Source organism: Mustelus asterias, chromosome 27, assembly GCF_964213995.1.
Source record: "Mustelus asterias chromosome 27, sMusAst1.hap1.1, whole genome shotgun sequence".
NCBI lineage: Eukaryota > Metazoa > Chordata > Chondrichthyes > Carcharhiniformes > Triakidae > Mustelus > Mustelus asterias.
In genome coordinates, this window is record NC_135827.1 from 31850121 (window position 1) to 31877586 (window position 27466).

Genomic DNA, 27466 nt, shown 5'->3' on the forward strand with positions numbered 1-27466 from the left:
CTAGTTGTTTTGTTCTTTGGGCCAACCCGGTTTTTTTTTGTGTTTGGATTTTTTTTCTAAATTAAGAAATAGAGAGAGTATACCTGCACGAAGAAATATCAGTGTGAAGTTTTCATCCATCACTTCAAACTTGCCTTATGAGAGGGAATGTTATTTATTTGGGAAGGTCAGTGGTCTATTTGTGAATAGGATTAATTATCCAGTGCTCCTGTGTTTCTGTAGGTACTAAAATGTTAGGGAAATCCAGCACAAAGCAGGAGATTAATAAGCTGATTGTTGAGTGTTCCTCCTTATGCCTATACCCATACCTGAGCAGGAACCATTGGGTTAAGTTTAGAGATAGTTCTACTCATGCAGTATACTGTGAGCAGCATTTACAGAATACCTTTCAGAAGAAAACAATTATTCCCTCCCCTCCCCCAATTCAGAACTTCATGTTTAACTCAAAATCTGTGCTCAAATTCACCAGCCCAAACAGAGTCTCGCCTATCGTTGGATTCTTAGCTGGCTTGAGTTTATCATATTCCCTAACTGTCTGGATCCTTTTGTTCACAAAGCATCTTCAAGGTAAATACTTGTACTTCTGTGAATTGGTAACATTGTGATAAGAATTATTTAAATACGAATAGGAATTTCTCTGCCCTTTCTTAGAATAGTGGTTGATTCAAATCATTCATAAGTCTTTTGCTGTTGGCATAGTTTCTAATCAGCCATGCAATTTGCAATTAGAACAACATTATCCTCCAAAGCCTTCAGCAAGTTTGGTTTTGAATCTGCCATTTTCTCTGTGACTGCACTGAATTAACCTAATTATTCTCTACAACCTTTTGTGCAGATTGCTTTCGGAGGAGATAATGGAGGAATCTGTGTATTGCCTTTTGTCTCTTCATGCTGATTAATCCATCTGGTTATTGAGAAGTGATTTTTATGGTTTGATATGAGACAGTTACAATATAAGTTGTTGGGATTCCTCGTGCTGCATTGGATAGCTTAAAGAATAATTAATTTTTAAAATTCATTCGTGGGACATGGGCGTCGCTGGCTGGCCAGCATTTATTGCCCATCCCTTGAGAAGGTGGTGGTGAGCTGCCTTCTTGAATCGCTGCAGTCCATGTGACTGAAATCACTGTTCCAGTTTTTGCTGTAGCATGGCATCTAACAACTGCCTATATTAGTTTTCTTGCCTTTATATATTTAGGTTTTAAAAGTTTTAAGGTGGCAAAGTTGCTGAAAGTGCGAACAGCAAAGCAATGGAAACAGCTTCTGGGGACTAATCAAACAATTCAAGCAACTCGAGCAACTTGTGTATCTCTTTTAACGATCAGACTGAAGGATTGTGAAATAGCAAAGAATTGAGTAGCAAGTGTATATATTTGCGCAAACTCAATGTCAAATAGCGTAAAGGAAGAAAAAGAAAGACAAATTGCAGTGAGAGACAAAGACCTTTTTTAAAAAAGGAATGTTTTACATTTATAAAATCTCCAACAACAATTAATGCCTGAAGGAATGAGACTCCACACCGGTAATTTTAAATTTTCTGTGCCAGAGAGGTTGATTGGCATCAGTTAAGATTTATCACTTCATTAAAAGAATATTTGCACTTGAATTGACAAGACTTTGGCTTCTCCGTGAAGTGTCTGGGACCATTTATATATAAATATTTGCAAGCGCCATTAACCTCACCATTATTTTGATAGCAAAATCAGGTCCATTAAGATAATATGCATCGTGTAAAGATCTTGCTGCACTCAGTGATCTCATAAATTTACATGAAGAATATCTTTACAGTGAGCTAGCCTGTAAACATTTAAATACATATATATTTTTGAACAGGATTCCTTTTAGTGCATTGTTACTTTATTTGCTTGTTTTAACAAAGTTTATTTATTGTCCAAATATTTTGTAAAATATATGCGAGTGATTCAACGACCAGTTCATTAAATAAAAATATCTGTGACATAGCCATTTTCCTCCTCCGGGTGTTAGCCAGATTAAACTAATTCACCATATTAAAATTCTGTTAATAACTGTTGAATTGGTAAGTAACCCTCAATCTCAATTTTCACACTCCTGTGGCTCGAGCAGGATTTGGCTTAAAATGACTAAAACATTTAATGTTCTTTTAACTGAGAATAGTTCTATTCCAAACTAAAAGAACATCAATCTGCTTAAGTTTTGAGACTTTTGTTTTAAATCCAGAATGCTAGAGTAAATCAAGAAATGCTGTGTGATTCTGCATATTTTGTACTGCCTGAAAAGGTGAACGAAAAATTAGTTTCAGGTATTTAGCATGGAAGATATTTATATTTAAATGCAGCCAAAGACTGTGAATTCTGAAGTGAACAACTCGCTGAAGGCTATTCCTTCACTGGATCAAAACCCTGGGGCTTTCTTCCGAACAGCACTATAAGTGTATGTACACCTCTACAAGGCGCAAAGTCAGGAATGTGATGGAATACTCTCCACGTTCTTGGATGAGTGCAGCTCCAACAATATTAAAGAAAATTAACCTCTTCCAGGACAAAGCAACCTGCTTGTTCAGCTCCCCCCCACCCCCATCCACCAACCTAAACATTCACTCCCTGCACCACGGCTCACAGTGGCAACAGTGTATACCATCTGAAAGAAGCCCTTGGGCAACTCACAAAGGCTTCTTTAACAGCAATTTCCAAAGCCATGACCTCTAGAAGGTCAAGGGCACAGACCACCACCTGCACGTTGCCCTCCAGGTCATGTACCATCTTAGCTTGGAGTTATGTGGCTATTCCTTCACTGTTGCTGGATCAAAACCCTGGGGCTTCCTTCCGAACAGCACTATAAGTGTATGTACACCACATGGAATGCAGCGGTTCGCAAAGCTGTTAACACCACCATCGCAAGGACATTTAAGAATGATCAACAAATGCAGACCTTGCCAGCAATGCCCATGTCTCATGAAAGAATGAAAAATGAATACAAAAATGAAAAAGGTTTTTTAAAAGAAAATGAGTAAGGATTATGCTGGTATACTGTAAAGAAGATCTTTCATTGAGCTGAATAATGAAATCCTAATATGTAGCTTAACAAGCACATAATTTTCCCTCTTTATAGTTCTGTCCTTATTCTGCAGCTTCCCTTAACTGAAATAGAGGTTTGCCTTATTCTGTGATCAATTGATGTCCACTTCTAGCAGCCTAGCATTTGAATCACTAAATAAATTACTTTAAATCATGAAATTGAGTAGGCTAGATTTACGGTCAGGGAAATATTGAAAAGAGGAGCAGGAGTATTTGATTTGATTTATTATCACGTGTTAGCATACAGTGAAAAGTATTGTTTCTTGCGCACTATACAGACAAAGCATACCATACATAGGGAAGGAAATGAGAGAGCGCAGAATGTAGTGTTACTGTCATAGCTAGGGTGTAGAGAAAGATCAACTTAATATAAGGTAGGTCCATTAAAAATGGATGGCAGCAGGGAAGAAGCTGATTTGGAGTCGGTTGGTATGTGATCTCAGACTTTCGTATCTTTTTCCCAATGAAAGAAGGTGGAAGAAAATATGTCCAGGGTGCATGGGGTCATTGATTATGCTGGCTGCTTTTCTGAGGCAGCGGGAAGTGTAGACAGAGTCAATGGATAGGAGGCTGGTTTGTCTGATGGACTGGGCTACGTTCTCAACTAATCTGTGATGCATCTGGAAAGGATGCTTTCTATGGTGCATCTGTAAAAGTTGGTGAGAGTTGTAGCTGAATTTCCTTAGCCTCCTGAGAAAGTAGAGGCGTTGGTGAGCTTTCTTAACGATAGAATTCTCATGGAGGGACCAGGACAGGTTGTTGGTGAGCTAGACACCTAAAAACTTGAAGCTCTCGACCATTTCTACTTCATTCCCATTGATGTAGGCAGGGGCATGCCCTCCACTGCGCTTCCTAAAGTCGATGACTGTCTCCTTCGTTTTGCTGACATTGAGGGAGAGACTAATGCCTTGTACAGTAGCAACAATATTTTGTTACTTTTAGGTTCTATTCCTTTAGCAATGAATGCCAAGATTCTATTTGCCTTCCTTATTACCTGCTGCACCTGCACGCTAGTTTTCTGCGATTCATGCAGAAGGACACCCAGATCCCTCCACACCAAAGCACTTCGAAGCTTCTCTCCATTTAGATAATAATTTGCCTTTGTATTTTGCCTACCATATACCTATCCACATTAAACTCCATCTGCCAAATTTTACCCCATTCACTTAACCTGTTCATATTCATTTGCAAATTTCTTATTTCATTGTCACAACTTATTATTCCACATATTTTAATGTCGTCTGCAAATTTGGCTGTAGTACCTACTGTCCCTGCATCCAAATCATTAATATAGATTGTAAATAGTTGGGACTTGAGGATGAACCCTGTAGCACCCCACTTGTTACATCTTGCCAAGACAAGCAAAGGACTTCTAATTATGTATCCTTTTAACTTTCCTTGTTTCTGATATGTGTGTGTGAATGAGAAACATCACATCTTTTATTATTTGTGGATAATATACTTGTTCTTTCTTTGACTCCAGGAAACCTCATGATTGGTTCCTTATTGTTCACTGCATAGATTACTTGGTCATAACAATAGTGCCACTTGCTCAAGTAATTTTTTTATTCATTTGATTCTATATTCATAGAAGACCATTTTCCTGCTCTTTGTCTCCAATCACATTCTTGATGCCTCTACAGCAACTCTTATTTTTCAGCCAGAAAATTGCTGGGTTAGGATAACCTGAAGCGATGTATGGAAGCTCCGTGGTTTCTTAGTCTACCACAACTGAAATGGAAATTTCATTGAGAAAAATGTTTAATTTCATAGTAAGGGGAATAGTTTGAAATTGCATTGTGTGGCAGGTCTCTTGTCCTCTGGACCTGAATGGGTGATAACGAATTAACAAACTGTTTCACTCCTTATTTTATTTATTTCCCAAAGACCATTTCACTTGCATTATATCTACACAGCTAACATAATTCTAGAGCAATGGAACTAGCATCATTGGGTATAGCATGCATGCTACTAACTAACTTTTGCAATCATGACGTTGGAGATATTGGTCGGAATTCTCCCGTCCTGCTTGCCACGGGAATTGTAGTTTGCGGGGGGGGGGGGCAGACCATGCAAAGATTCATTGACCTCAGGTGGGACTCTCCGGTTTTGAGGCGGGCGTGGCTGGAGAATCCTGTCCATGGTGCTTCTCTCTTAGTGCCTGTCCTGCTTGGAGACTCAACATGACACTGTCTTTCAACTTCCTTTTTACTCTCGTATCCTGGAACAGAGTAATTGTGGGTCTTTACTTGATTCTGTTGCCAATGATGCTGTCTTGGACAGACCTTTGCTGAAGATAATGCACTATTATTAAACCGTGATTATTTATAGTCAATTCCTTGCTGTCTTATACTGATTTAATTGCAGATACAAATGCACTGAATGATATCTTGTACTCTTCACACACAAATCTTTTTGTGCCTTTTGGTCTGAAGATTCTTTTGAAGCCTCCAGCTAAGAGGAGCGGTCTTGACTTCACTTATAAGGACTCAAATTTTTGGACCTCTTTTCTGATCACAGATCTGCTTTTCACTGTCTTAGACTGATAGTTGACCAAGCATAGTTCCTCTTGGATCTTTTCACCGATGGTTCATTATGTAAGAAGACCAGACGTTCTTTAAGTGAAGGTTAAATACACTTGACTTTCTGAAAGTTTGGCATGCCAAATGGATTGTACGATGTCGGAGCAATTGCTTTATCTATAAATGCTGCCCCAAAAGGAAATTAGGCTTTCCTTTTACCAAGTGATTCTGGAACAAGTTTTTTGTTTTGTTTACGCATTTCTCATCAGTAATTACTAAATTATGTAGAAAATGAAGAAGAAAACGTTCAAATTAGAAAAGCTTGCTTGCTTATATTATGGAAATACTTCCCTAACCCAATCGTTTTAGCCTGTTTGACAGCAATGCAGTATTTTTATTAAAGTTTATGATGGAACTTAAAAGTATAATGAATAGCCCCTTGTTTCAAGTTTTGTTGCAAAATAAATTATAAATTGCAGAAGAAAGATGGAAACAACCACAGCCGTCTTCGCTGAACAGCCCGTGTCACATTCCTTTGGCTCTCCTTAATTGAACACTGTACAAAGGACTAACTATAACGGCACACAAACAGCACTTTGCCATATACTGAACAAATTCTGCAGTCACATGAAGGAGATTGCATGGTGTTTACTTTATTCGATAACCCGTACTACTGCTGAAGTTAAAGTTCTCAATGTTTCCCAGTCATTTTAGACATGTATTTTTATTTGAAGAATAGGACAGGATGTGACATTTCATCTGTAACCAATAATTACAATGTTGTGCAATCCATATTTGTATGGATTTCCAAAATGAATTCCACAGCAGTAGACTGTTTGTCTGGGAAACGTGGATAGCAAGAGAGAAAAATGCAGCAGGGAAAAAAAAATTGCTCGTGGCAGGGTGAAGGATGCTGGTATAAGTTGAACCCTCACAAAATTAACATCTGCCTTATTACTGAACCCCAGTACAGAGTGAGGTCGAGTGACAGGGATAATTCAGCAACCATTGAATGTTAATGCAGCTCTTGTATTGATAGTTTGAAGAGTGATAGCTGTAGATAACCTTTTAAATTATGCTTCAGTTGCGTTTACTGCTGGAATTAATGATTACCAGTAGATTCTTTACATTTTTTTTTCCACTGTTAAACTTTGGTTATTTTTCTTCTTCGCTCTTTATAAAAAAAAAAGTTAACACTTCAATTATTTTTTAAAACTTGCGAACAAATTGTCATGGTCCATGTGCTGAGAAAAGCCTGCATTTTCTGTTGTGCGATGTCTCTTAAAGACCACAGTGGGATGGGCAGTATTCTGAAAGAGGGTTAGTGTGTTCCCTGACTATGATATCATTAGGTTCCAAGAAATGCTGAAATGACCCATCAGAGGGGATGGGCTGATGAGAAGCAAAGAGTAAATAGAAAGCTAATTGCAGTGGGGTTGGTTCAGCCTGTGTTGTCTGTTTGGGAGTTAAGAATACACAGAATTTGTGAAAAAGAAACTAGCAAAGTTCTCTCCGGATAGAACAATTTTCTGTTTGGGTTTGAACAGATCCTGGTACTGCAGCAGGTCTCTGGGGCAGAGACTGTTCTACTTTGTGTGTTATCCAACTGGAAAGAGCAGAGAGCTGATGATAGGAAGGGCTAGGGTTTATGGATTGGACAAAACCCATTACTGCTTTTGGCGTTGCCACTGATTTCAGGCTCTATGGGCATCAAAAATAAATAGGGGTATGTATTTTTAAAGATTTTCTTTGAGAATGAATGGGTCACTTAATTGCTATAAATGATGAAAGTTCATGAGTTTTGACTCATCTTTTTTGAACTTTTTAAAGTCTTAGTGATATCCTATACTACGGAGTTTGACACTACCTTTTGTAAGAAGCAACAGATAAGTAATTTGCTCGCATCCTGTTTAGCAATGCCAATATGGCAGTTGATGGCTAATTTAGTAAACCTAAATGTTTCCTGTTCATTTATGTTTCCCCATACAAATGAATAGGCTGTCATCCAAATGAGAGGGAAGAGAGATAATTACAGGACACTATCCCTTAAGACTTTCCTTGCAGTAGCTAAGTAAGTTTATGTTAACTCTTCCAGTATATAGTTTCTTATCCAACATTCACATCTTGCTCCTTGTTTATCCTGTTGTTAGTAGCAGTTCTGATGTTCTTTGCCAAGAACAGCAATTATTTAATTGATCAGTTAATTCTCTCCTGATTCATTTCACTAATTGTCAGGTTATTCCCTATCGAAGTTCTTTTAGATGATTTATATATTTCTTTCAGTCTTGATCTCTACTATTCATTCTTAGTGTTATTTCATTATAGGAATTCATTTTATTTTCATTATGTTTCTCTGTCGAGTTGCACATTATTTAACATTACTACTCTGGTGAAACTGCTATGCCAACCTTTTCCACACTTCAATAAATAAATGCTGGTGACTAGCAATTTGACAAGTGCAGGTACTGGACCCCTTATCCAGCGTCCCAAAATCTAGGAAGACCTGAAAACAGGGTACATCCAAAGCTGATACCCTGAGTGACAATTTGAATAAAACCATTTTATTCTTTATTTTTCTTATTTTTATGTAGGCCGAGGACCCAAAATCCTTAAAATCTCCAAACCTGGCACATGTCTGGTCCCGGGCCTTTGGAGATGGGGGAGAGTTGTCTGGCACGTGTATCAATAAAAGTATCTTATATTGAAACACTGGGGCATTTAAACATAAGAGATTTGGTAATGTCTTAAGATTTCTCAAAAAACTTTCCTATAGTTAGTTATTATTCTACTCAGTTTCTTGATCTTATTTTTTATTATATTAAGGTTTTGAAGAAAATATCCTGGCAGCATTAAGATAAATAACAAAAAAATTGTTATTAAGAATGTAACATAGCCTTTGAGGTGTATTTTTTTGTGTGGAATTCACCCTGACTAAATTTGGGTTTAATTCTTGCCCTCGCCTGATCCCTTGGTATAGTTCTGCCTGTTAAGGAAACCACCACCTTCTGTGCCTTTGTCCTTCTGTAACCAGCCACTAGGCACTGGGGGTGCGTCTTAGGTTAAGTTGACTTTTTATTTTTTTCTTGCCCTCTTGGGAAGTAGCTGACCTTGGTGATGTCCTTTTATTCTTCCTGGTAACCTGGCTTAGATGTTGAATTTGGTTAGTGGGAGCCATTGGTGTAAACCCATGTGTTTTATTACGCTAAGTAATTACCCCATTAAATTACTAGCTTGTCTTAAAGGGAATGCCATTTTCTATTTTTGAGCTGATTTCATACTCAAATTGACCAACTTTATAAACAATCTTAGAACCTCTCCTTTTGCAAAGCAATTCTTAGCCAACTTGATCTATAAAACTGGGTGAGTTGCTTATCTCAAACTAGCAGTGATATTGATGGAAGTTGGAAAATTACATGTGGTGTGGTTAAAGTTAGAAAGCAAAATATTTAGCCAAAAGAAATCAATGCAGAAATGTAACTATCGTCATTAGGATAAAGGTTTCTACCTCAGAGATGGGATGGAGTTGTAAGACCTTATCTCATAGGGTAGAAAATGTAGTCTAATTATGTAAGTTTACATTTGTGTAATGGATGGCCAGCAGAAAGTTGCAAGGCAGTAATTGACTTGAACATTCTACTGCCATCCCAAACCATGGGAAGGAAGTTGGAGTTGGCCAGGATTGTCAGCAAAACCATATCATTGAAATCGTCTTCGACTTGCTGCACAGCATTTGTGATTTTTCAATTTAATGATAAGAGTAGATTAACAAGTCATTTTGAGAAATTTCAGTAACAGATTTGTAATTGTATTTTTGTTTAATGAAGCCAAAAATGTTTTCTCAACAATTATAAATTTCCTTGGGAAGCTGGTGGCAATTTGGAGCTCACTGCCTTTAGGATTATATAGTTTCCATCTTTAACTGTTTAATTTAAAATTAATTTTGATTATTGCTCTTTTGAATAAACATAACAAAAAAAAATAGAATGATTGGAATTAAAGGTTAGAGTGGAATAGGGGTTGAAAAAATTGATAGTGTATCATTGCCATTCATTTTTTTCATAGGGAATATACAGTAAAGGAATATACAGTGAAATTGTGATGAATCAAACTCTGATGACACAAACTTCTAGTTATCTCAAAGGCGTCAACATTCCTGCCATCAGAAAAACAAATGCAATAGAATAGTGCCCATAATAAACCAAAATCCTGCCTTGGTAACTCTGGATTAGCCAAACTTGTCTAAGCTTGTTTTCTGACTGTGAAGCAGAAAGCAGACCTTGCGAAGGAGTGGGAGATTCCACCATTGAATTTGTGTACCATTATGAAACGCAAGGTGAGCATCTTGGAACAGTTCTGCAAGAGATGCTCTGGGATTTTTGCACTGTAGCACGAAAACACCAAAAACATGTTTGACTGCTTTGATGACCAAGTGGACTGTACCACATGTTTGTGAAGACAGCATCCTTAGCAGAAAATGATTATCGAGTTTTTCCACAACTAACACCGGGCATTTTTCAATGAAATATTCCTCCCTTTTACAGGTTCAGGTCATTGTAAAGTATGAACAGATTGAATAAAGACTTTTTCACAAGTTTACTGTATTACTGTGTTTTCATTTGGCATTTGAATCTCTTGTTTTTGACATAGGCTTTGTTGCAGCCATATCGGATTACATAGAGATCCATTCCGTTTAGCACATTTCTGGGTGGATCCCCTGGGATTCAACTCAGCAGGATCTTATGGTGTACATTTTAAATGGATATATCTTATAAAATATTCAAAACTAAAAATGCATTGATCGGATTGTACTTTTGTTTAAAGTGGAATTTCTTCATAGCCATGCAAAATTGTTACAAAATGTCAATTTGTTGAAAAATGATGAACCAGTAAGGCAATGTTCCATTCCATGTTTCAGAACAGCAAAAGCTTGTGTAATGCTTATACTGTGGAAAACAAGTTGTTTCACAAGGCACAAGGGAAAAATTAAAACTGAACCTAAGGTCGGGTGATCAAAACTTGAATCACAGAGGAGAGTTTTATGGTTGGTCTTAAAGGAAGAGTCTGAGTTTCAGGAGTAGAAGAGCAGAATACCAGATCATGGGAACTAGGCAGCTAAAGAGAGCTTTCAGCTAATAGTGGACTTAGAGATTATAGCAATAGCGAGGGATAAGGTCATGGAGGGGTTTAATCAGAAGAATGAGAATTTCAAAATTGAGGCAGTGAGGAACTAGGAGCCGCTGTACCTCAGCGTGGATGGGGCGACTGACAAATTGGATTAGGTGTGGGGTTGGACACTTTTGGGTGAACTGAAGTTTTCAGAAAATGGAAGTTGTGAGGTCAGCTAGGAGAACATTGGAATAGTCAGGTGTGGAGATAACCGAGGCATGGATGAAGATTTCATCAGTAGATGTTGTGAGGCAGGGCAGGGTCTGGTGGTGATATAGGGTTGTATATAGCTGATCTTCACATTGGAAAGGATAAGGGATAGAAACCAGCTCAGGAGAGCACACAGAGCAGTACGGTTCTGCTGAAGAAGGTGGTCTAGCAGTCACATGTAATCAGTGGAAGGGGTACAGCATTTCGAGTTGCGGCTGAAGATGATGGCTTCAGTCTTCCCATTGTTTAACATGTTGGAATTGCAGCTCGCCAGAAAATAGTTGCCTGACAATACTGTTGAATGGTGTCGCAGTATACACGTGTAAGTTGATCCCATGTCTTCAGTGAGATTGCCAAGGAGGAAGAGGATGTGTCCGAGATCCTTGGGGAACGTTAGGAGGTAATTGTGTGAAGATGGGAACAGAAACCATTGCTGGAGATGCTGTGGTTATGATTGCACATGTAGAAATGGTGAGGATTGTTCCATTGAGTTACAGTGGAGGAGAGCAAATATAGGAGGAAGGTAAGATTGTTTATGTCAAAGGCTACAGAGATGTAGAGCAGAGATAATGCACTACAGTCAGTGTCACAAAGGATGTTATTTGCAACTTTGGTAACAGTATTTTAAGTATTGTAGTAAAAGTGGAAACTTGATTGAAGAGGTTCATGTAAGGAGTTGCAAGAAGGCTGATCACGGATTTGGGAGATAGCAATTTAAGCGGTTTGAAGAGGAAAGTAACATTCAAGATTGGTAATTTGCAAGCGCAGGTAGATTGTCTAGATTTTTAAGGAGTGGGGTGACCTGAAAGGAAGAGAGAGGATCATTACCTAGCATGGCAACCAGGAAGAGTCATAGAGGTTTACAGCATGGAAACAGGCCCTTCGGCCCAACTTGTCCATGCCGCCTTTTTTAAAAAACTAATCCCAATTGCCTGCATTTGGCCCATATCCCTCTATACCCATCGTACCCATGTACCTATCTAAATGCTTTTTAAAAGACAAAATTGTACCCCCCTCTACTATTACCTCTGGCAGCTTGTTCCAGACATTCACCACCCTTTGTGTGAAAGAATTGCCCCTCTGGACACTTTTTTGAATCTCTCCCCTCTCACCTTAAACATAAGAACATAAGAACATAAGAAATAGGAGCAGGAGTAGGCCATCTAGCCCCTCGAGCCTGCCCCGCCATTCAATAAGATCATGGCTGATCTGACGTGGATCAGTACCACTTACCCGCCTGATCCCCATAACCCTTAATTCCCTTACCGATCAGGAATCCATCCATCCGCGCTTTAAACATATTCAGCGAGGTAGCCTCCACCACCTCAGTGGGCAGAGAATTCCAGAGATTCACCACCCTCAACTCTGTCTTAAACCGACCCCCCTTTATTTTGAGGCTGTGTCCTCTAGTTTTAACTTCCTTATTAAGTGGAAAGAGTCTCTCCGCCTCCACCCTATCCAGCCCCCGCATTATCTTATAAGTCTCCATAAGATCCCCCCTCATCCTTCTAAACTCCAACGAGTACAAACCCAATCTCCTCAGCCTCTCCTCATAATCCAAACCCCTCATCTCCGGTATCAACCTGGTGAACCTTCTCTGCACTCCCTCCAATGCCAATATATCCTTCCTCATATAAGGGGACCAATACTGCACACAGTATTCCAGCTGCGGCCTCACCAATGCCCTGTACAGGTGCATCAAGACATCCCTGCTTTTATATTCTATCCCCCTCGCAATATAGGCCAACATCCCATTTGCCTTCTTGATCACCTGTTGTACCTGCAGACTGGGCTTTTGCGTCTCATGCACCAGGACCCCCAGGTCCCTTTGCACGGTAGCATGTTTTAATTTGTTTCCATTGAGATAGTAATCCCATTTGTTATTATTTCCTCCAAAGTGTATAACCTCGCATTTATCAACGTTATACTCCATTTGCCATATCCTCGCCCACTCACTCAGCCTGTCCAAATCTCTCTGCAGATCTTCTCAGTCCTCCACACGATTCACTTTTCCACTTATCTTTGTGTCGTCTGCAAACTTCGTTACCCTACACTCCGTCCCCTCCTCCAGATCATCTATATAAATGGTAAACAGTTGCGGCCCGAGTACCGATCCTGCGGCACGCCACTAGTTACCTTCCTCCAACCGGAAAAACACCCATTTATTCCGACTCTTTGCTTCCTGTCGGATAGCCAGTCCCCAATCCACTTTAACACACTACCCCCAACTCCGTGTGCCCTAATCTTCTTCAGCAGCCTTTTATGGGGCACCTTATCAAACGCCTTTTGGAAATCCAAAAACACCGCATCCACCGGTTCTCCTCCATCAACCGCCCTAGTCACATCTTCATAAAAATCCAACATGTTCGTCAAGCACGACTTTCCCCTCATGAATCCATGCTGCGTCTGATTGATCGAACCATTTCTATCCAGATGCCCTGCTATCTCCTCTTTAATAATGGATTCCAGCATTTTCCCTACTACAGACGTTAAGCTGACCGGCCTATAGTTACCCGCCTTTTGTCTCCTTCCTTTTTTAAACAGCGGCGTAACATTAGCCGTTTTCCAATCAACCGGCACTACCCCAGAATGCAACGAGTTTTGATAAATAATCACTAACGCATCCACTATTACCTCTGACATTTCTTTCAATACCCTGGGATGCATTCCATCCGGACCCGGGGACTTGTCCACCTTCAGTCCCATTAGTCTACCCAGCACTGCCTCTCTGGTAACATTAATTGTATTAAGTATTTCTCCCGCTGCCAACCCTCTATCGTTAATATTTGGCAAACTATTTGTGTCCTCCACCGTGAAGACCGACACAAAAAACGTATTTAAAGACTCAGCCATATCCTCATTTCCCACTATTAACTCCCCCCTCTCGTCCTCCAAGGGTCCAACATTCACTCTAGCCACTCTATTCCTTTTTATATATTTATAAAAACTTTTACTATCATTTTTTATATTAATTGCTAGCCTAGCTTCATAGTCTATCCTTCCTTTCTTTATCGCTTTCTTAGTCTCTCTTTGTTGTTTCTTAAATTTTTCCCAATCACTTGTTTCTCCACTATTTTTGGCCACTCTGTACGCAGCTGTTTTTATTTTAATACTCTCCTTTATTTCCTTCGTTATCCACGGCTGGTTCTCCCTTTTCTTACAATCCTTGTTTTTTGCTGGAATATATTTTTGCTGAGAACTGAAAAGGATCTCCTTAAAAATCCTCCACTGTTCCTCAGCTATCCTACCTGCCAGCCTGCTCTCCCAGTCTACCTCAGCCAATTCATCCCTCATCCTATCATATTTCCCTCTGTTCAAACAGAGGACACTGGTTTGAGACCAAACTTTCTCCTCTTCCATCTGAATCAGAAATTCGACCATATTGTGGTCACTAGACCCAAAAGGGTCCTTCACAATAAGATCCTTAATTCTACCTCGTTACACAATACCAGATCCAAAATAGTTCGTTCCCTCGTCGGTTCCGTAACATGCTGTTCAAGGAAACTATCCCGACAGCATTCTAAGAACTCTTCCTCCATTCCACCCTTACCGACTTGAGTCTGCCAGTCAATGTGCATGTTGAAGTCCCCCATGATTATTGCCGTTCCGTTTTTACACGCATCCCTTATCTGCTTGTTTATAGCCCTCCCTACCTCAACATTATAAACCTATGCCCTCTAGTTTTAGACTCCCCTATCTTTAGGAAAAGATATTGACTATCTAGCTGATCTGTATCCCACATTATTTTATAGACCTCTATAAGATCACCCCTCAGCCTCCTACGCTCCAGAGAAAAAAGTCCCAGTCTATCCAGCCTCTCCTTATAACTCAATCCATCAAGTCCCAGTAGCATCCTAGTAAATCTTTTCTGCACTCTTTCTAGCTTAATAATATCCTTTCTATAATAGGGTGACCAGAACTGTACACAGTATTCCAATGTCTTGTACAACTTCAACAAGACGTCCCAACTCCTGTATTCAATGTTCTGACCAATGAAACCAAGCATGCCGAATGGAAGGGAAGTACTGAGCAGTTTACTCGGATTGAGAATGAAATTGAGAGAACAGGCCATGGGGCTCAAGTACAAGGTGAGCCCTGAAAGGCCATGATAGGAAGGAAACTGGAGAAAGGTATTCGTTCAGGGATACGGTGGAGGGGAATCTTGGTGTGTTTGCCTTCCTGAGGAATGGGGATTTCAGCAAAGGCAGGTAAACAGATAGACTTCTCTGTCACTAAGATGAATTCTGTGTTTACATTTTTTGGAGGTGAGGACAGAGGATGATACAGCGCCGGTGTTTTTGTGAATGATTCTGTACTCTTGAATTATTTTGTAAAATTGTAAGTTGGCAGGATTAAAGGTGTTACTGGAAATGTGTGGGAGAATTTATATGAAGGAAAGGTTAACGTGTGACATGTGGAGAGTGTGTAGAGAGTTATGAGGCGGGATCAAGTCATTGTTGAGGAAGGGAAGATATCTTGGATGAGAAACCTAGGGTGTAGCTTGTGGTCATGGTAAAGGATGAGACAAAATTCCAGTTCTCCTTTCTGGAAAAAAAGCTAATTTTAGTCCACATATGCCATGAAATAATGAAAAGCGATCCTCTTGGTTAGAGGTAGCCTTATTTACAGATTTTTGTCAGCCTTAGTAGAATCTAACTTTTCCAGTAGTTACTTGTTCTGATTCGTTTGTACATTTGAACAAAATAAACTGTACTAACGTTAACTATGTCAGTCTCATTAGCAGAGCAGTAGCTTGCTGGCACATGCTCCCCTTCCTGGATTTATTTTACAAGTTTAACATTTCACATTGAAGTGAAATATTTCATTTTGTTGACCAGACGAATGTCATGAGATCCTTTTTCATCACATTTGGAATGCTTTGAATTTAGTTCAAATAAACATGGGAACATTAAGAACAGGCCATGAAAGCAGCCTCGGGCCGATTTGCATCGCAACTCTATTTCACACTTTGCTCCAAATCTCTCGATACCGTTAGCTATCAAAAATGCTCTGCAAGTGATAATTTCCCCAAAAGCTTTAAATTTAGAAAGGAAGTTTGTCATAGAAATTATACCATGATTTCTGTGGTGTGGCAATTTACATATGGAGTATTTACATATAAGCATTCAAGCTGTTTTGGAACGTAGGGGTGAAAAGGTTCTATTTATAAATTCCTGCCCTATCCTAAGATGCATTAATTTTCTACATTTTACCTGCTGAAATATTGCAACATCGAGGAGCAATAATTGGGGATCTCAAAGTTAGTGTAAGCAAGAATGTTCTCTGTGGAGAGAACTGGCAGATTTTAGTCAAGGGAAGAATTCAAGATTTTTGTTTTAGTTGATCATCTATCCTTCATACTGTCATTGTTAGGCTACCCTTGTATTCTTTTAAAGTTTATTACAGAAATGTAATCAACCAAAAGCGTCAAGTGGGTGATCCCGTAGGGCCTTCTCCTTTGGCCCCCATCATCAAGGATACCAATGTACAGCAAATTCCGTTCACTTCACATCACATTAAAAAGTGACTAAGTGTATCGGATACAGCAAAGACAATGATGCCTGAGAACTCGCTACTCCAGCCAAACTTTTTCAGTACAACTATGTGACACTGGTATTACCTGACAAAGTGAAAGATTCTTCAAGGATGTCTTGCCTAAAACAAATAGGACACACCTAACCTGACCACTAACATCACATCAGCATTCTTTCAATCATTAGTAAATTAATGCAAGAAGTCATCAATAGTGTCATCAAGCATTACCTACTATGAATATGTCAACCATCTTCAGTTGCATCATCAATGATCTTCCTTCCATTATAAGGTCAGAAGTGAGGTTATTCACTTACAATTCCACAATGTTGATCTCTATTCACAACCCCTTTGATAAGGAAGGAATCCTTGCCAGCTTACAACAGAACCTAGAGTAAATCTAGGCTGACAAATGGCATTCATACCAGAAAGTGCCAGACAATGCCCACCTTGAATAAGAGAGAGCCTACCTGCATCCGCTTGCCATTCATTGGCACCACTATCAATGTCCTGAGGGTTTCTGTTGACGAGAAACTAAGTTTTATTAGCTTTGTCCACATGATGCCTACGAGAGCAGGTCAGGGGTCTTTGAGTGAATCCCTTCTTTACTCTTCACAATCACTCTGCCATCTGAAAAGTCCAAATTAAAAATATGACGGAATACTGGTCATTTGTCAGGATGGGTGCAGCTGCTAAAGGCTTGAGAGCATTCAGGACAAAGCAGTTCACCTGACTGGTTCACTTATCACCAGACTGAGCATCCAGCATTTATTGGGCTCCAAAGTGTTTAGATCACAGGACATAAAGCAAGCACTTATCAAAGCTATGTCAGCAACACCTCTGTTCCCTATAAATGCCCAACCAAGAAGAACATCATCTCTCAGTCCTACAATTCGCAGGGCGTTCTGACTTGGGCATAAATCACTGTTTTGTTATTGTTGCTGGGTACAATTCTGGGATTCCACCCCAGCAATATTCTGGGAGCATCATCACTTCAAGCAATTAAAGGAGAAAGCTCACCACCACCTCAAGGCAACTATGGATGGGTAATAAACGTAGCCATTCTTGAGTATCAGCATCTACCAAACTAACATTCAGATATTATCTTGCATATGGAATTGGCATGGTTGTATTTAAGCTTCAAGCTGCCTAATATAACATTAAGTGATGTATTTGGCACTATTGTTGCCTTTCTTTTGAATTGAAAGTACATACTATTCTCTGAGAATGCACACTGTTCTTTGTAGGTGGCCATTTCCTCTGGTTGCTGTAAATATTGCTCTTGAATAACCACCAGGAAGTCGGAGAGCCCTGTCTGGCAAAATACGACTATTCAGTTTTTCCCTCCTAGCCTGAACTCCGGTGTCTTGCTGTGTAGTATGGCCGCAACCCGAGTAGAACATTGAACCAAATACAACCTGTCTCGTGCACAGAATGCTAATGCTGCACTGTGTACTGTGGTACCCACACTGCTGTAGACTTGAGTTTGAAGTCTAGACACCGGTGACATTTCTGAAATATGTCACTCGTTGGAATCATTTACTTCCCAACAGAACCTTACCATGGAGGATTATTTTCCATCTTCTCAGCATTAAGTTCTGCTTTGTGTTTGTTGAAAAATAGCTATAAAGGAAGCTGGGAAGGTATCTGGGTTGTTGCGTTTGCTCATGGAGATGCCAGTGATGGCAGGGCGCTGAGGGGAGGATTATGAAGAGGAAAATACCTTTAAAGTTAACAGTATGCTTTTACTAAATTTCCAATAATTGCTTCAGATATATTATATATATATATGTATATGTGCTTAAAAATATTTGTGTACTTCTTTGTTTAGTATCACCAAAATGTGGTGACTCCTATTTTGCCAAAAATTGTGATACCTTGAGCCTTTTCTTTATTACATGTTTCTCCTTCTATTTCCCTCAACCTTTCAAACTGTAGATCACCTTGTCGCCCATGGACGTATGGCAGAGAAAGAAGCCAGAAAGAAATTCAAGCAGATTGTCGCAGCGGTTCACTTTTGCCACTGTCGAAACATTGTACATCGAGACCTGAAAGCTGAAAACTTGCTCCTAGATGCTAACCTCAACATCAAGATAGCAGGTATATAGATGTTAATTTTCCAGAGTTTTTAAACAATGGAATTTTAGAAAACATAGTTTTGCTTTGCATTGTTTGAAGGTATGGAGAGAAAATGAAGCGGATGGGAGGGAATATAGTGTTTCATTGTTACTGGTGACCTGCTATGTTTGTGTCATCTGAATTTCTTCTCAAGTGTGGGACATCAACACTGATGGAAGCAGAGTCTTTTGAGTAATTTTAAGGCGGAGGTGGATAGATTGTTGGTGAGCAAGGGGGTGATAGGGTTATTGGGGGGGAGGTGGGTTGCAGATTTAAAATTGTTGTCAGATCAGCCATGATCTTGTTAAATGGCAGAGCAGACTTGAGGGGCATACTCCTGCTTCTTGTTTGGATGTGTTTGTATGCCTTTCAGCACCATTATTTAGTGCCATAGAATGAAAAGATGCCGATTTGGTATCCTATGCTTGAAGTTCCTGGCTTTTGTTTGGTACTTCCACATAAAGAGGAAAAATTGGAGATATGTGGTCATGAAAGGAAGTAGGAAACATATTTCTTCTTCCTTAAAATAGGAATTATGTTTTATGAAGACGAGAACAGGCAATGATGAGACCATCCAAATCACATCCCACTGGCACTTCACATAACCCATTGTTATTTTGAATTTCTTTATTATCTTTATGTTTGCTGGAAGTCCTTTAGCATCACAAAATAAGTTATCCTCCTTAAGTAATAGTGGTTAAAATTTGACAATATCGATTAAATAATTCATTACAACTTTACATAGAATTCAGTAGAACGTACAACGCAGAAACAGGCCACTTGACTCAATCGGTCTAAGTCATTGTTTGTGCTCCACAAGAGCTTTGTACCCCTTCTCCATTTTTCCTTTTTTGGATTACGTTCTATTCCTTACTCCCTCATATTTGTCTAGCTTTCCCTTGCATTTATACTATTTGTCTCCTTGTGGTAATGAGTTCTACATTCTAACCACTTTCCGGCTAAAGAAATTTTTCCTGATTTCTTAGTGACCGCCTAATAATTATGGATGTTGGTTTTGGTCTCCCCACAACTGGAAATATTTCCTTGTGCTAGAATTATAAACAAATTCTCTAACTACCCTTCTATTTCAATAGCAAAAAGGGTTTGCATGTATTTAACGTCCTTTGTTTTTCCACCTATGTATGGACTTTCCAAAGTTCTCTCCTCCTTCTTTCCTGTAGACTTTGTATAAATTATTTTTAGTCCATTTTATTTTGATTTTAATTGTGTTATTCAGGCATTTTCAGACCACTTGCTTCACTCACCCTTATTTTTCCTGGATGGCTATATTGCTGTTTTTGATATGTTTTAGAAATTTCCCATTTTTCCTGATCGGATGTTTTAGCTGATGCTATTCACCTCCTTAAATAAATGCAGCTAATTTGGCTGAAAATGCTACTTTTCAGAGTTGATGATGCAAATTGTACATTGTAGAAGAAACTGGTTTTATGGAATGGATTGCCACCCTACCTCCCAAAGGCAACCTCAGCCATTTGGCTTTAAAAGTGAAAGAAGATGCATTGTGTTAGCATTTCATTTGAGTGTCCTTTCTGCTTTAAATAACAGTGTGGTTTTATTGATGAGCCAACGATTAGCTTCAAGAAATCCTCCTGTTTTTAAATTACTCTGAATTGCTACCACTTAATTTAGATTTCCCTGCACCACACACCATTCTTTCACTTAAAGCATATGCAGTTGACCTGCAATTATAGGTGGAATTCTCCCAAGCCCTTGCTGGCATGATTGATGGTGGGAGAATATGGTATGAGGGCCAGAAATAGGCTTCATACCAGTGTGAATTTACAGCAGGATCTTTTGTTAAAAGAATGCAGATGAAGGCCCGACCGACCGACCCCCCCCCCCCCCCCCCCCACCCCCCAAGATTCTTTGTGATGCCAGTGGAAAAGCACACCAACATGAAACACATTTGGAAGAACTTGACCTGCAGATGTCAGGTCTCATTTGAACAGTGCTTGGGTCTGCCTCCGGAGTTCAGGAAAAAGGCTCCTGGACCCTGGAGCACCACAGCAGTGGGTCGGGGGACCATCCGCAGGTGGATCTTCTAGATCAGGTGTCCTGCAGTGGGTCCATCTTCCAACCTCAGAATGTTCCTGGCGATCTATCTTCATTTTCAGATGGTCCACTTTCTTTCTTCAGTGGTGGGTCAGTGATGTTGGGCACCTTATTAATATGGAACTCGGATACAATGGCGGACTACACTCCATCCAGACCTGTCCCACCACTGAAAATGATGCAAAGCACCCAGATGCATAATTGTTGAGGTCGGGGCTGGAAAATTTGATGTGTTTCTGCCGGCCGTGGCAGGAAATTAAGAAAGAGGATGTGTTGGAAATTTTGAATAGCATCAAGATAGATAAGTCGCCGGGACTGGATGGGATGTACCCCAGGTTACTGTGGGAGGCGAGGGAAGAGATTGCAGAGCCTCTGGCGATGATCTTTGCGTCGTCGATGGAGACGGGAGAGGTTCCGGAGGATTGGAGGTTTGCGGATGTGCTTCCTATATTCAAGAAAGGGAATAGGGATAGCCCAGGAAATTACTGACCGGTGAGTCTAACCTCAGTGGTTGGTAAGTTGATGGAGAAGATCCTGAGGGACAGGATTTATGAACATTTAGAGAAGTTTAGTATGTTCAAAAGTAGTCAGCACGGCTTTGTCAAAGGCAAATCGTGCCTTACGAGCCTGGTGGAGTTCTTTGAAAATATGACTAAACACATTGACGAAGGAAAAGCAGTAGATGTGGTTTACATGGACTTCAGCAAGGCGTTCGATAAGGTCCCCCATGCACGACTTCTCAAGAAAGTGAGAGGGCATGGGATCCAAGAGGCTGTTGCCTTGTGGATCCAGAACTGGCTTGCCTGCAGAAGGCAGAGAGTGGTTGTAGATGGGTCTTTTTCTGAATGGAGGTCGGTCACCAGTGGAATGCCCCAGGGATCTGTTCTGGGACCCTTGATGTTTGTCATTTTCATAAATGACCTGGATGAGGAAGTGGAGGGATGGATTGATAAGTTTGCCGACGACACGAAGGTTGGTGGTGTTGTGGATAGTTTGGAGGGATGTCAGAAGCTGCAGCGTGACATAGATAGGATGCAAGACTGGGCGGAGGAGTGGCACATGGACTTCAACCCGGACAAATGTGTAGTGGTCCATTTTGGCAAGTCAAATGGGATGAAGGAGTATAATATCAAGGGTAAGACTCTTCGCAGTGTAGAGGATCAGAAGGACCTTGGGGTCCGGGTCCATAGGACTCTTAAATTGGCCTTGCAGGTCGAGGAGGTGGTTAAGAAGGCGTATGGTGTGCTGGCCTTCATCAATCGAGGGATTGAGTTTAGGAGTCGGGAGATAATGATGCAGCTTTATAAGACCCTCGTCAGACCCCACTTGGAGTACCGTGCTCAGTTCTGGTTGCCTCATTACAGGAAGGATGTGGAAATGATTGAAAGGGTGCAGAGAAGATTTACAAGGATGTTGCCTGGATTGGTTAGCATGCCTTATGAGGATAGGTTGAGGGAGCTCAGTCTTTTCTCCTTGGAGAGACAAAGAATGAGAGGTGACCTGATAGAGGTGTACAAGATGTTGAGAGGTATAGATCGGGTGGATTCTCGAAGGTTTTTTCCCAGGGCTGAAATGGCTGCTACGAGAGGACACAGGTTTAAGGTACAGAGGAGATGTCAGGGGTAAGTTTTTCACTCAGAGGGTGGTGGGTGAGTGGAATCGGCTGCCGTCAGTGGTGGTGGAGGCAAACCCAATAGGGTCTTTTACGAGACTTCTGGATGAGTACATGGGACTTAATAGGATTGAGGGTTATAGGTAAGCCTATATATAGCCTAGGTAGGTAGGGACATGACCGGCGCAACTTGTGGGCCGAAGGGCCTGTTTGTGCTGTATTTTTTCTATGTTCTATGTTCTAAATACCATAAGATCATAATATATAGGAGCAAAATTAGGCCATTTGGCCCATCGAGTCTGCTCTGCCATTCGATCATGGCTGATAAGTTCCTCAACCCCATTCACCTACCTTTTCCATGTTTTAGCCTTTGCCACAGTAGATAGTCTCAAAATGGGAGAATACCACTCTATACCTCTGTCACCATTGGTCTGAAGCTTAATTCGTTGACCTGGGAAAATTACTCCCAGCCTTTCCCTGCATGGCTCTATTTGTTTGACTTGGAATGGCATTTATGGTGGCTGTGGAGAATGTTTGGCCAAAAATATTATTCCATCTGCAAAGATGTAAAGGGGCATTCCTTGTGTTCATAGTACTCTCCCATTTTAGAGGAAAAGAGCAATTTTGGGATATTTATTAAAAATGCAAATGTTCTTAGTTTCTCGAGTCACTCCCAGCAAGACTGGTTAAGTGATATTGATGGTAAGAATCTCTATGTACTAAGAAGTTCCTTTGGAATTGGAAGCAATGGCTTTGAACTTGAATGTGAACCAATCTGGAATCTTTATTTCCAGAAGTTTTGGCTCAAATCAATAGTGGTTGCCTGTTACACTCCCTCCCTTAGTGGTGACTGCTGCCTCCTAACACCCACATTGCCAACTGTAGAAATATTGGTACCTAAGTTAATGTCTCCCTTTAAGCAAATCTTGCCAAAAATCTAAGTCTGCCAAAAAAAAATCTTTGAGATTCCCTGCTGCTTTTAAGTTGTTTATAATGTGCATTAAGCTTTCCTGTAAACAGGTACTGTGATACATTCCACACTTGTTTTCACAACTTATTTAGAAAATGACAATTTAAACGTGGCAAAAGGAGTTACAAGGGGCTACCTAAAATAAGCATATCTATTAAATTCAATGGCACAACAACTTTCCTGTATAATGGAGATATGATACAGATCTGTCATTATCTAATTGAATGGCAGAGCAAGCTCAATGGAGGATAGGGGCGGGGGGCAGGTAGTACGAGAGCCTGAATGGCCTATTGCAGTGTTCCTATCTATAAGAAATATGATTTTGATCATTCATTTATTTATTAATTTGATTCCGTGATGAATGCTGTCTTTACGATACATTTTCTACTGCAATATTTCAGTTGTTAAGCTCTCAGCTAATGTTACTACCAGAATGTCAGGTCCCAGAATGGAACCCTGCCTCAAAAGACAGTAACTTTTATTTTTCTTTAAAGATGTGGATGAAGGCTGCCAGTTAACTTTTAACAAAATAAGAAAATATTAAACCTGAAAAGACTGACTATAATATTCCTTCACCCCACCAATATCTTCACAGATGGTCACAGACATTTGATAATAAGATAACTTTTTGATAATAAGATGACTTTTTAAGATAACATAAGTTACAAAATATATCTTATACTATAATGCTCTTGGTAAGTATGCAGGCCAAGTAAACCAGCAGACACTCTACACTCTGAAATCAAGTGATGGATGCCACCCAATACAAGTTCTGTGGTTTCTCATTAAACCCTCGTAGATACTTATCACGTTGTGAGCCAACTAGTCTCACTGGAATTCTGACTTCCACATGAGTATTTCCAAATTCCACACTCGAAAAACACACTGTATAATCTTCTCCCAAGCAATGCTTTCCCTTGAATGCATTCACCAATGATCCGCTTCCAGGATTTCAATCTCTCCTTTCAGTATTCCTCTGTCTTGGATCGCATTCAAGCTTACACCCAATCTCTCAGGTACTCAGCCATGCCAACAGAATACTATTGCTTCATAGGCTGTATTAAGGTCACTAAACTTTTGATTTACCTCAGATGTTTGGCTTCTTACCTAGCTGACTTTGAATCTGGTTCTCGAGCTGTTTCTTTAACTCAGAGTACTTCTTCTGCCCATTAATTTGACTTCTCCTGCATAGGACCTTGTTCAACTTGTTCATTGTTCCTTTAAATTAACTATCTTCCTGTGACATACTTTTTGTCTCAACTCCCCAGTTTCTGGACTACAATGTGTTCCTTTGGGAAGTCTGCTTTTTGTAACCCTTTGGTTTTGTCCAGCTCGTTCTGGCTCTAGCTTAAAGTTAAACTCAAAAGTTCTTTCTAACCTAGGGTGAACCCTGGTTACTAAGCAACAACACAGCCTTTCTTTAACCCTTGTTTTTTCCATGTCGTAAACGCTTTAATTAAAAAGCAGGGACAGTTTGAAATGAAACCAGAATCCACAATACATGCAAGCAGCTTTGTTTAACATGAGCTAACTGAAAAAACTTAAACAGTAACAGACAATTAAACTTACTTAAAACTATACCATGGCTGAAATCTCACCAAAAAAATGGCAGAGTATTGTTTCTGGTAAGAAAACTGGGCATGTTTCTCCCCAGATCCTACGACACTCTGCCTTAAAAAAAAAATCAAGGGGGCATGTTTTTGGGGGGTTGGGGGGGGGGGGGTGGTGGCTAAACACACCAGCAAAATCCAGCTGCACTGAGATCGGGGCGCCCTGTTTAAACCTATTCCCAGCCCACCATTTGAGGTCTCAGGCTACTGTCAACACACCTGATAAGAGTCGGCACCCCCCACCCCCCCCCACCCCTCCTGATTATCAGTTAAGTGAGCCTCTTGTAAATGGCGTCAGCTTGACATCACGCGGGTCATTGCTGAATATCCAGCGAGGAGGGAAGTCCCGGAGAGAGTGCTCGCTAATGACATGCTAATGTATTAAAATGAGCTTCCTGCTTTCCCGCGGTGTGTTTCATACCATTCCATTAGCGAGGGGCCAGTAAGATGGGAGTTCGGAGGTTCGTCGGTGTGAACATAAGAACTAGCAGCAGGAGTAGGCCATCTGGCCCCTTGAACCTGCTCTTCCATTCAATAAGATCATGGCTGATCTTTTTGTGGACTCAGCTCCACTTACCCGCCCGCTCACCATAACCCTTAATTCCTTTACTGTTCAAAAATCTATCTATCCTTGCCTTAAAGAATCATGTTTTCCGGATTTTGAGTGTGCCGTCATTCCCTCAGACGGAGAGTGCGGGCTCAAAATCGCCCCTTATGTTTCTAATGCCCACAAATACAAATATAGATTGCTTAAAACTGTCTTAGCTTCCTGACAAGTGGTGATGCCCACTTGCATTGTTACAAAGTGGGGGAATAGAAGAGCTGTGTTTGAACAATGACTTTCCAGCTTCTGACTCAGATCTTTCTTCTGCAGTTTGGAAGCAATGGTAAAGCAATCAGCTGCCAAATATTTTTTATTAATAGGCTTCACACCAACGGTAGTAAAGGGAGGCAGTCATCCCTTGAAGGTGTTCTCACTTCCTCCAATTCGGGACTGCACTAGCATTGTTTTACCATCTGTTGGAGCTAGCTTTGGCTCAGCATCAATGTGAAAGGTGCAGTATGGAGACAGCATATGGTTGAAGAATAAATGTTTGAGCACTGCCATTCTTTTGTTATGCATTTCTGTAATATTAGACTTGATGTCTGTGGCTGTTCACAAGTTTAAATTGCAACAAATACAGGTCAGCAAATGGAACGCAATATTTTCACATTTACTGTGGTTTTTACTGATGTGGTGGTCCATTAATGTTAAACTGTAAGGTGAAATGTTTCTGATGTTGAAACCCATTCTCTGAGTAAAATGGGATTAGTTCTCAAAATAACAGATGACAGCGGTTCAGTATTGAATTATGCCAAGCAGTTTTTATGTTAAATTTGACGAACGTTAAATTAATCCTTACCACGGCTCCATGAAAGTTCCTGATGAACTTATTTTTCCTCTCCTTTCACTATGATTCTGATGTTCATGTTTTAGCACCACAGGCTTAGCTTTAAATTTCTGTGTTTACATTTTTGCTGTCTGACTGTCAAGTTATTAAATGATCAATGTTAGCATTTACATAGAAATGTCTTAGATTTTAAAGAAATCTCTGCAGTGCGTGTGTAATTTTCTTCTTTTTTCTGGACTGGTACAGAAATCCCCTTTGAATCCTTCACCATATTTTCTGGATTATGGTTGCACTGTATTTATGCAGACTGGCACGAGTGATGTGATGAGTGCAAAACATGTTTTGGCACTAACAGGAACTAGTCCAGCTGAGTTCATATTCCAAGTACATTTGCTCTCACATCAGTGGTTATAAACATTTGCTTTGCACCCGTAGTCTCAGGTTTCAAATACAGTCGCACATGGAATTAATTCATCCGATTTCTTAGTTGGCTCCTTTCTTGGGTAGACTTCTTGATTTTTGATATCCTGTTGAAATAAACCAGGTGCGGTTAGCGCAAGTGCTTTGTGAATATATTAGGGGTAAACTAACATCCCTTTTTGGGTAGATTGAAACCAGCCGGCCCACCAATCAAAAAGAGGGAAGTTAAGTGAGTTGCTACGAGGTCTATGCTAATACTCTGGGATTTGCAGCCCTCCATCTCTCCTCCACTCTTCTCTTTTGCTTTCTCAATACCTCCCCTCGCACAGCCTTGAGGAAGTGCCTGGCTTTTACTGTTCTGTTAAACAGACCTTCATTCTTACAAACTCTTTTGGCTCAACGTCTAGCCAAATGTTCTAAATTCTGAGACATGTTATAGTTGCCCTTGCCAGATCTGTTAAAGCATATTGTTGATTCATAATATTTCACATCCATCAGGATCTTTTAAAATCAGTTTTTACTAATTTCCACTGGAAAATTGCTCTGTTTTATTTGGGCAGTGAATCTGTTAAAATCAGATTTCCTCTTAGATTTGTGGGGAGGGGGGAAAAATCTCCTGTTTCCCCTTTTTTTTTCTTTGCAAAAGTCAGGTCTGGAAATATGCATGCTTTACATTTGTAATGCCAGCACATGTGTTGAAGAGCTTAGATAATGATGACAGCAATGTCATTAACAAAATACAAAGATTCAGTACAATGGTCACAGTTTATCATTCATCAAACAGAC

General features: G+C 40.2%; 2 protein-coding genes across 6 annotated transcripts in view; one reads left to right on the plus strand and one right to left on the minus strand.

Moving 5' to 3' along the window:
* LOC144479936 (transgelin-like) overlaps positions 1–27466 on the minus strand; it is a 533241-nt gene that overhangs the window by 497202 nt on the left and 8573 nt on the right. The window lies entirely within an intron of this gene.
* The window catches only part of sik3 (SIK family kinase 3), a 280186-nt gene that overhangs the window by 156536 nt on the left and 96184 nt on the right, over positions 1–27466 (plus strand). For all 5 annotated transcript variants that reach the window (XM_078198960.1, XM_078198962.1, XM_078198961.1 and 2 more), the window contains exon 4: positions 18425–18586. In XM_078198960.1, coding sequence (XP_078055086.1) covers positions 18425–18586 — 162 coding nt within the window. The remainder of the gene's footprint in view (positions 1–18424; positions 18587–27466) is intronic.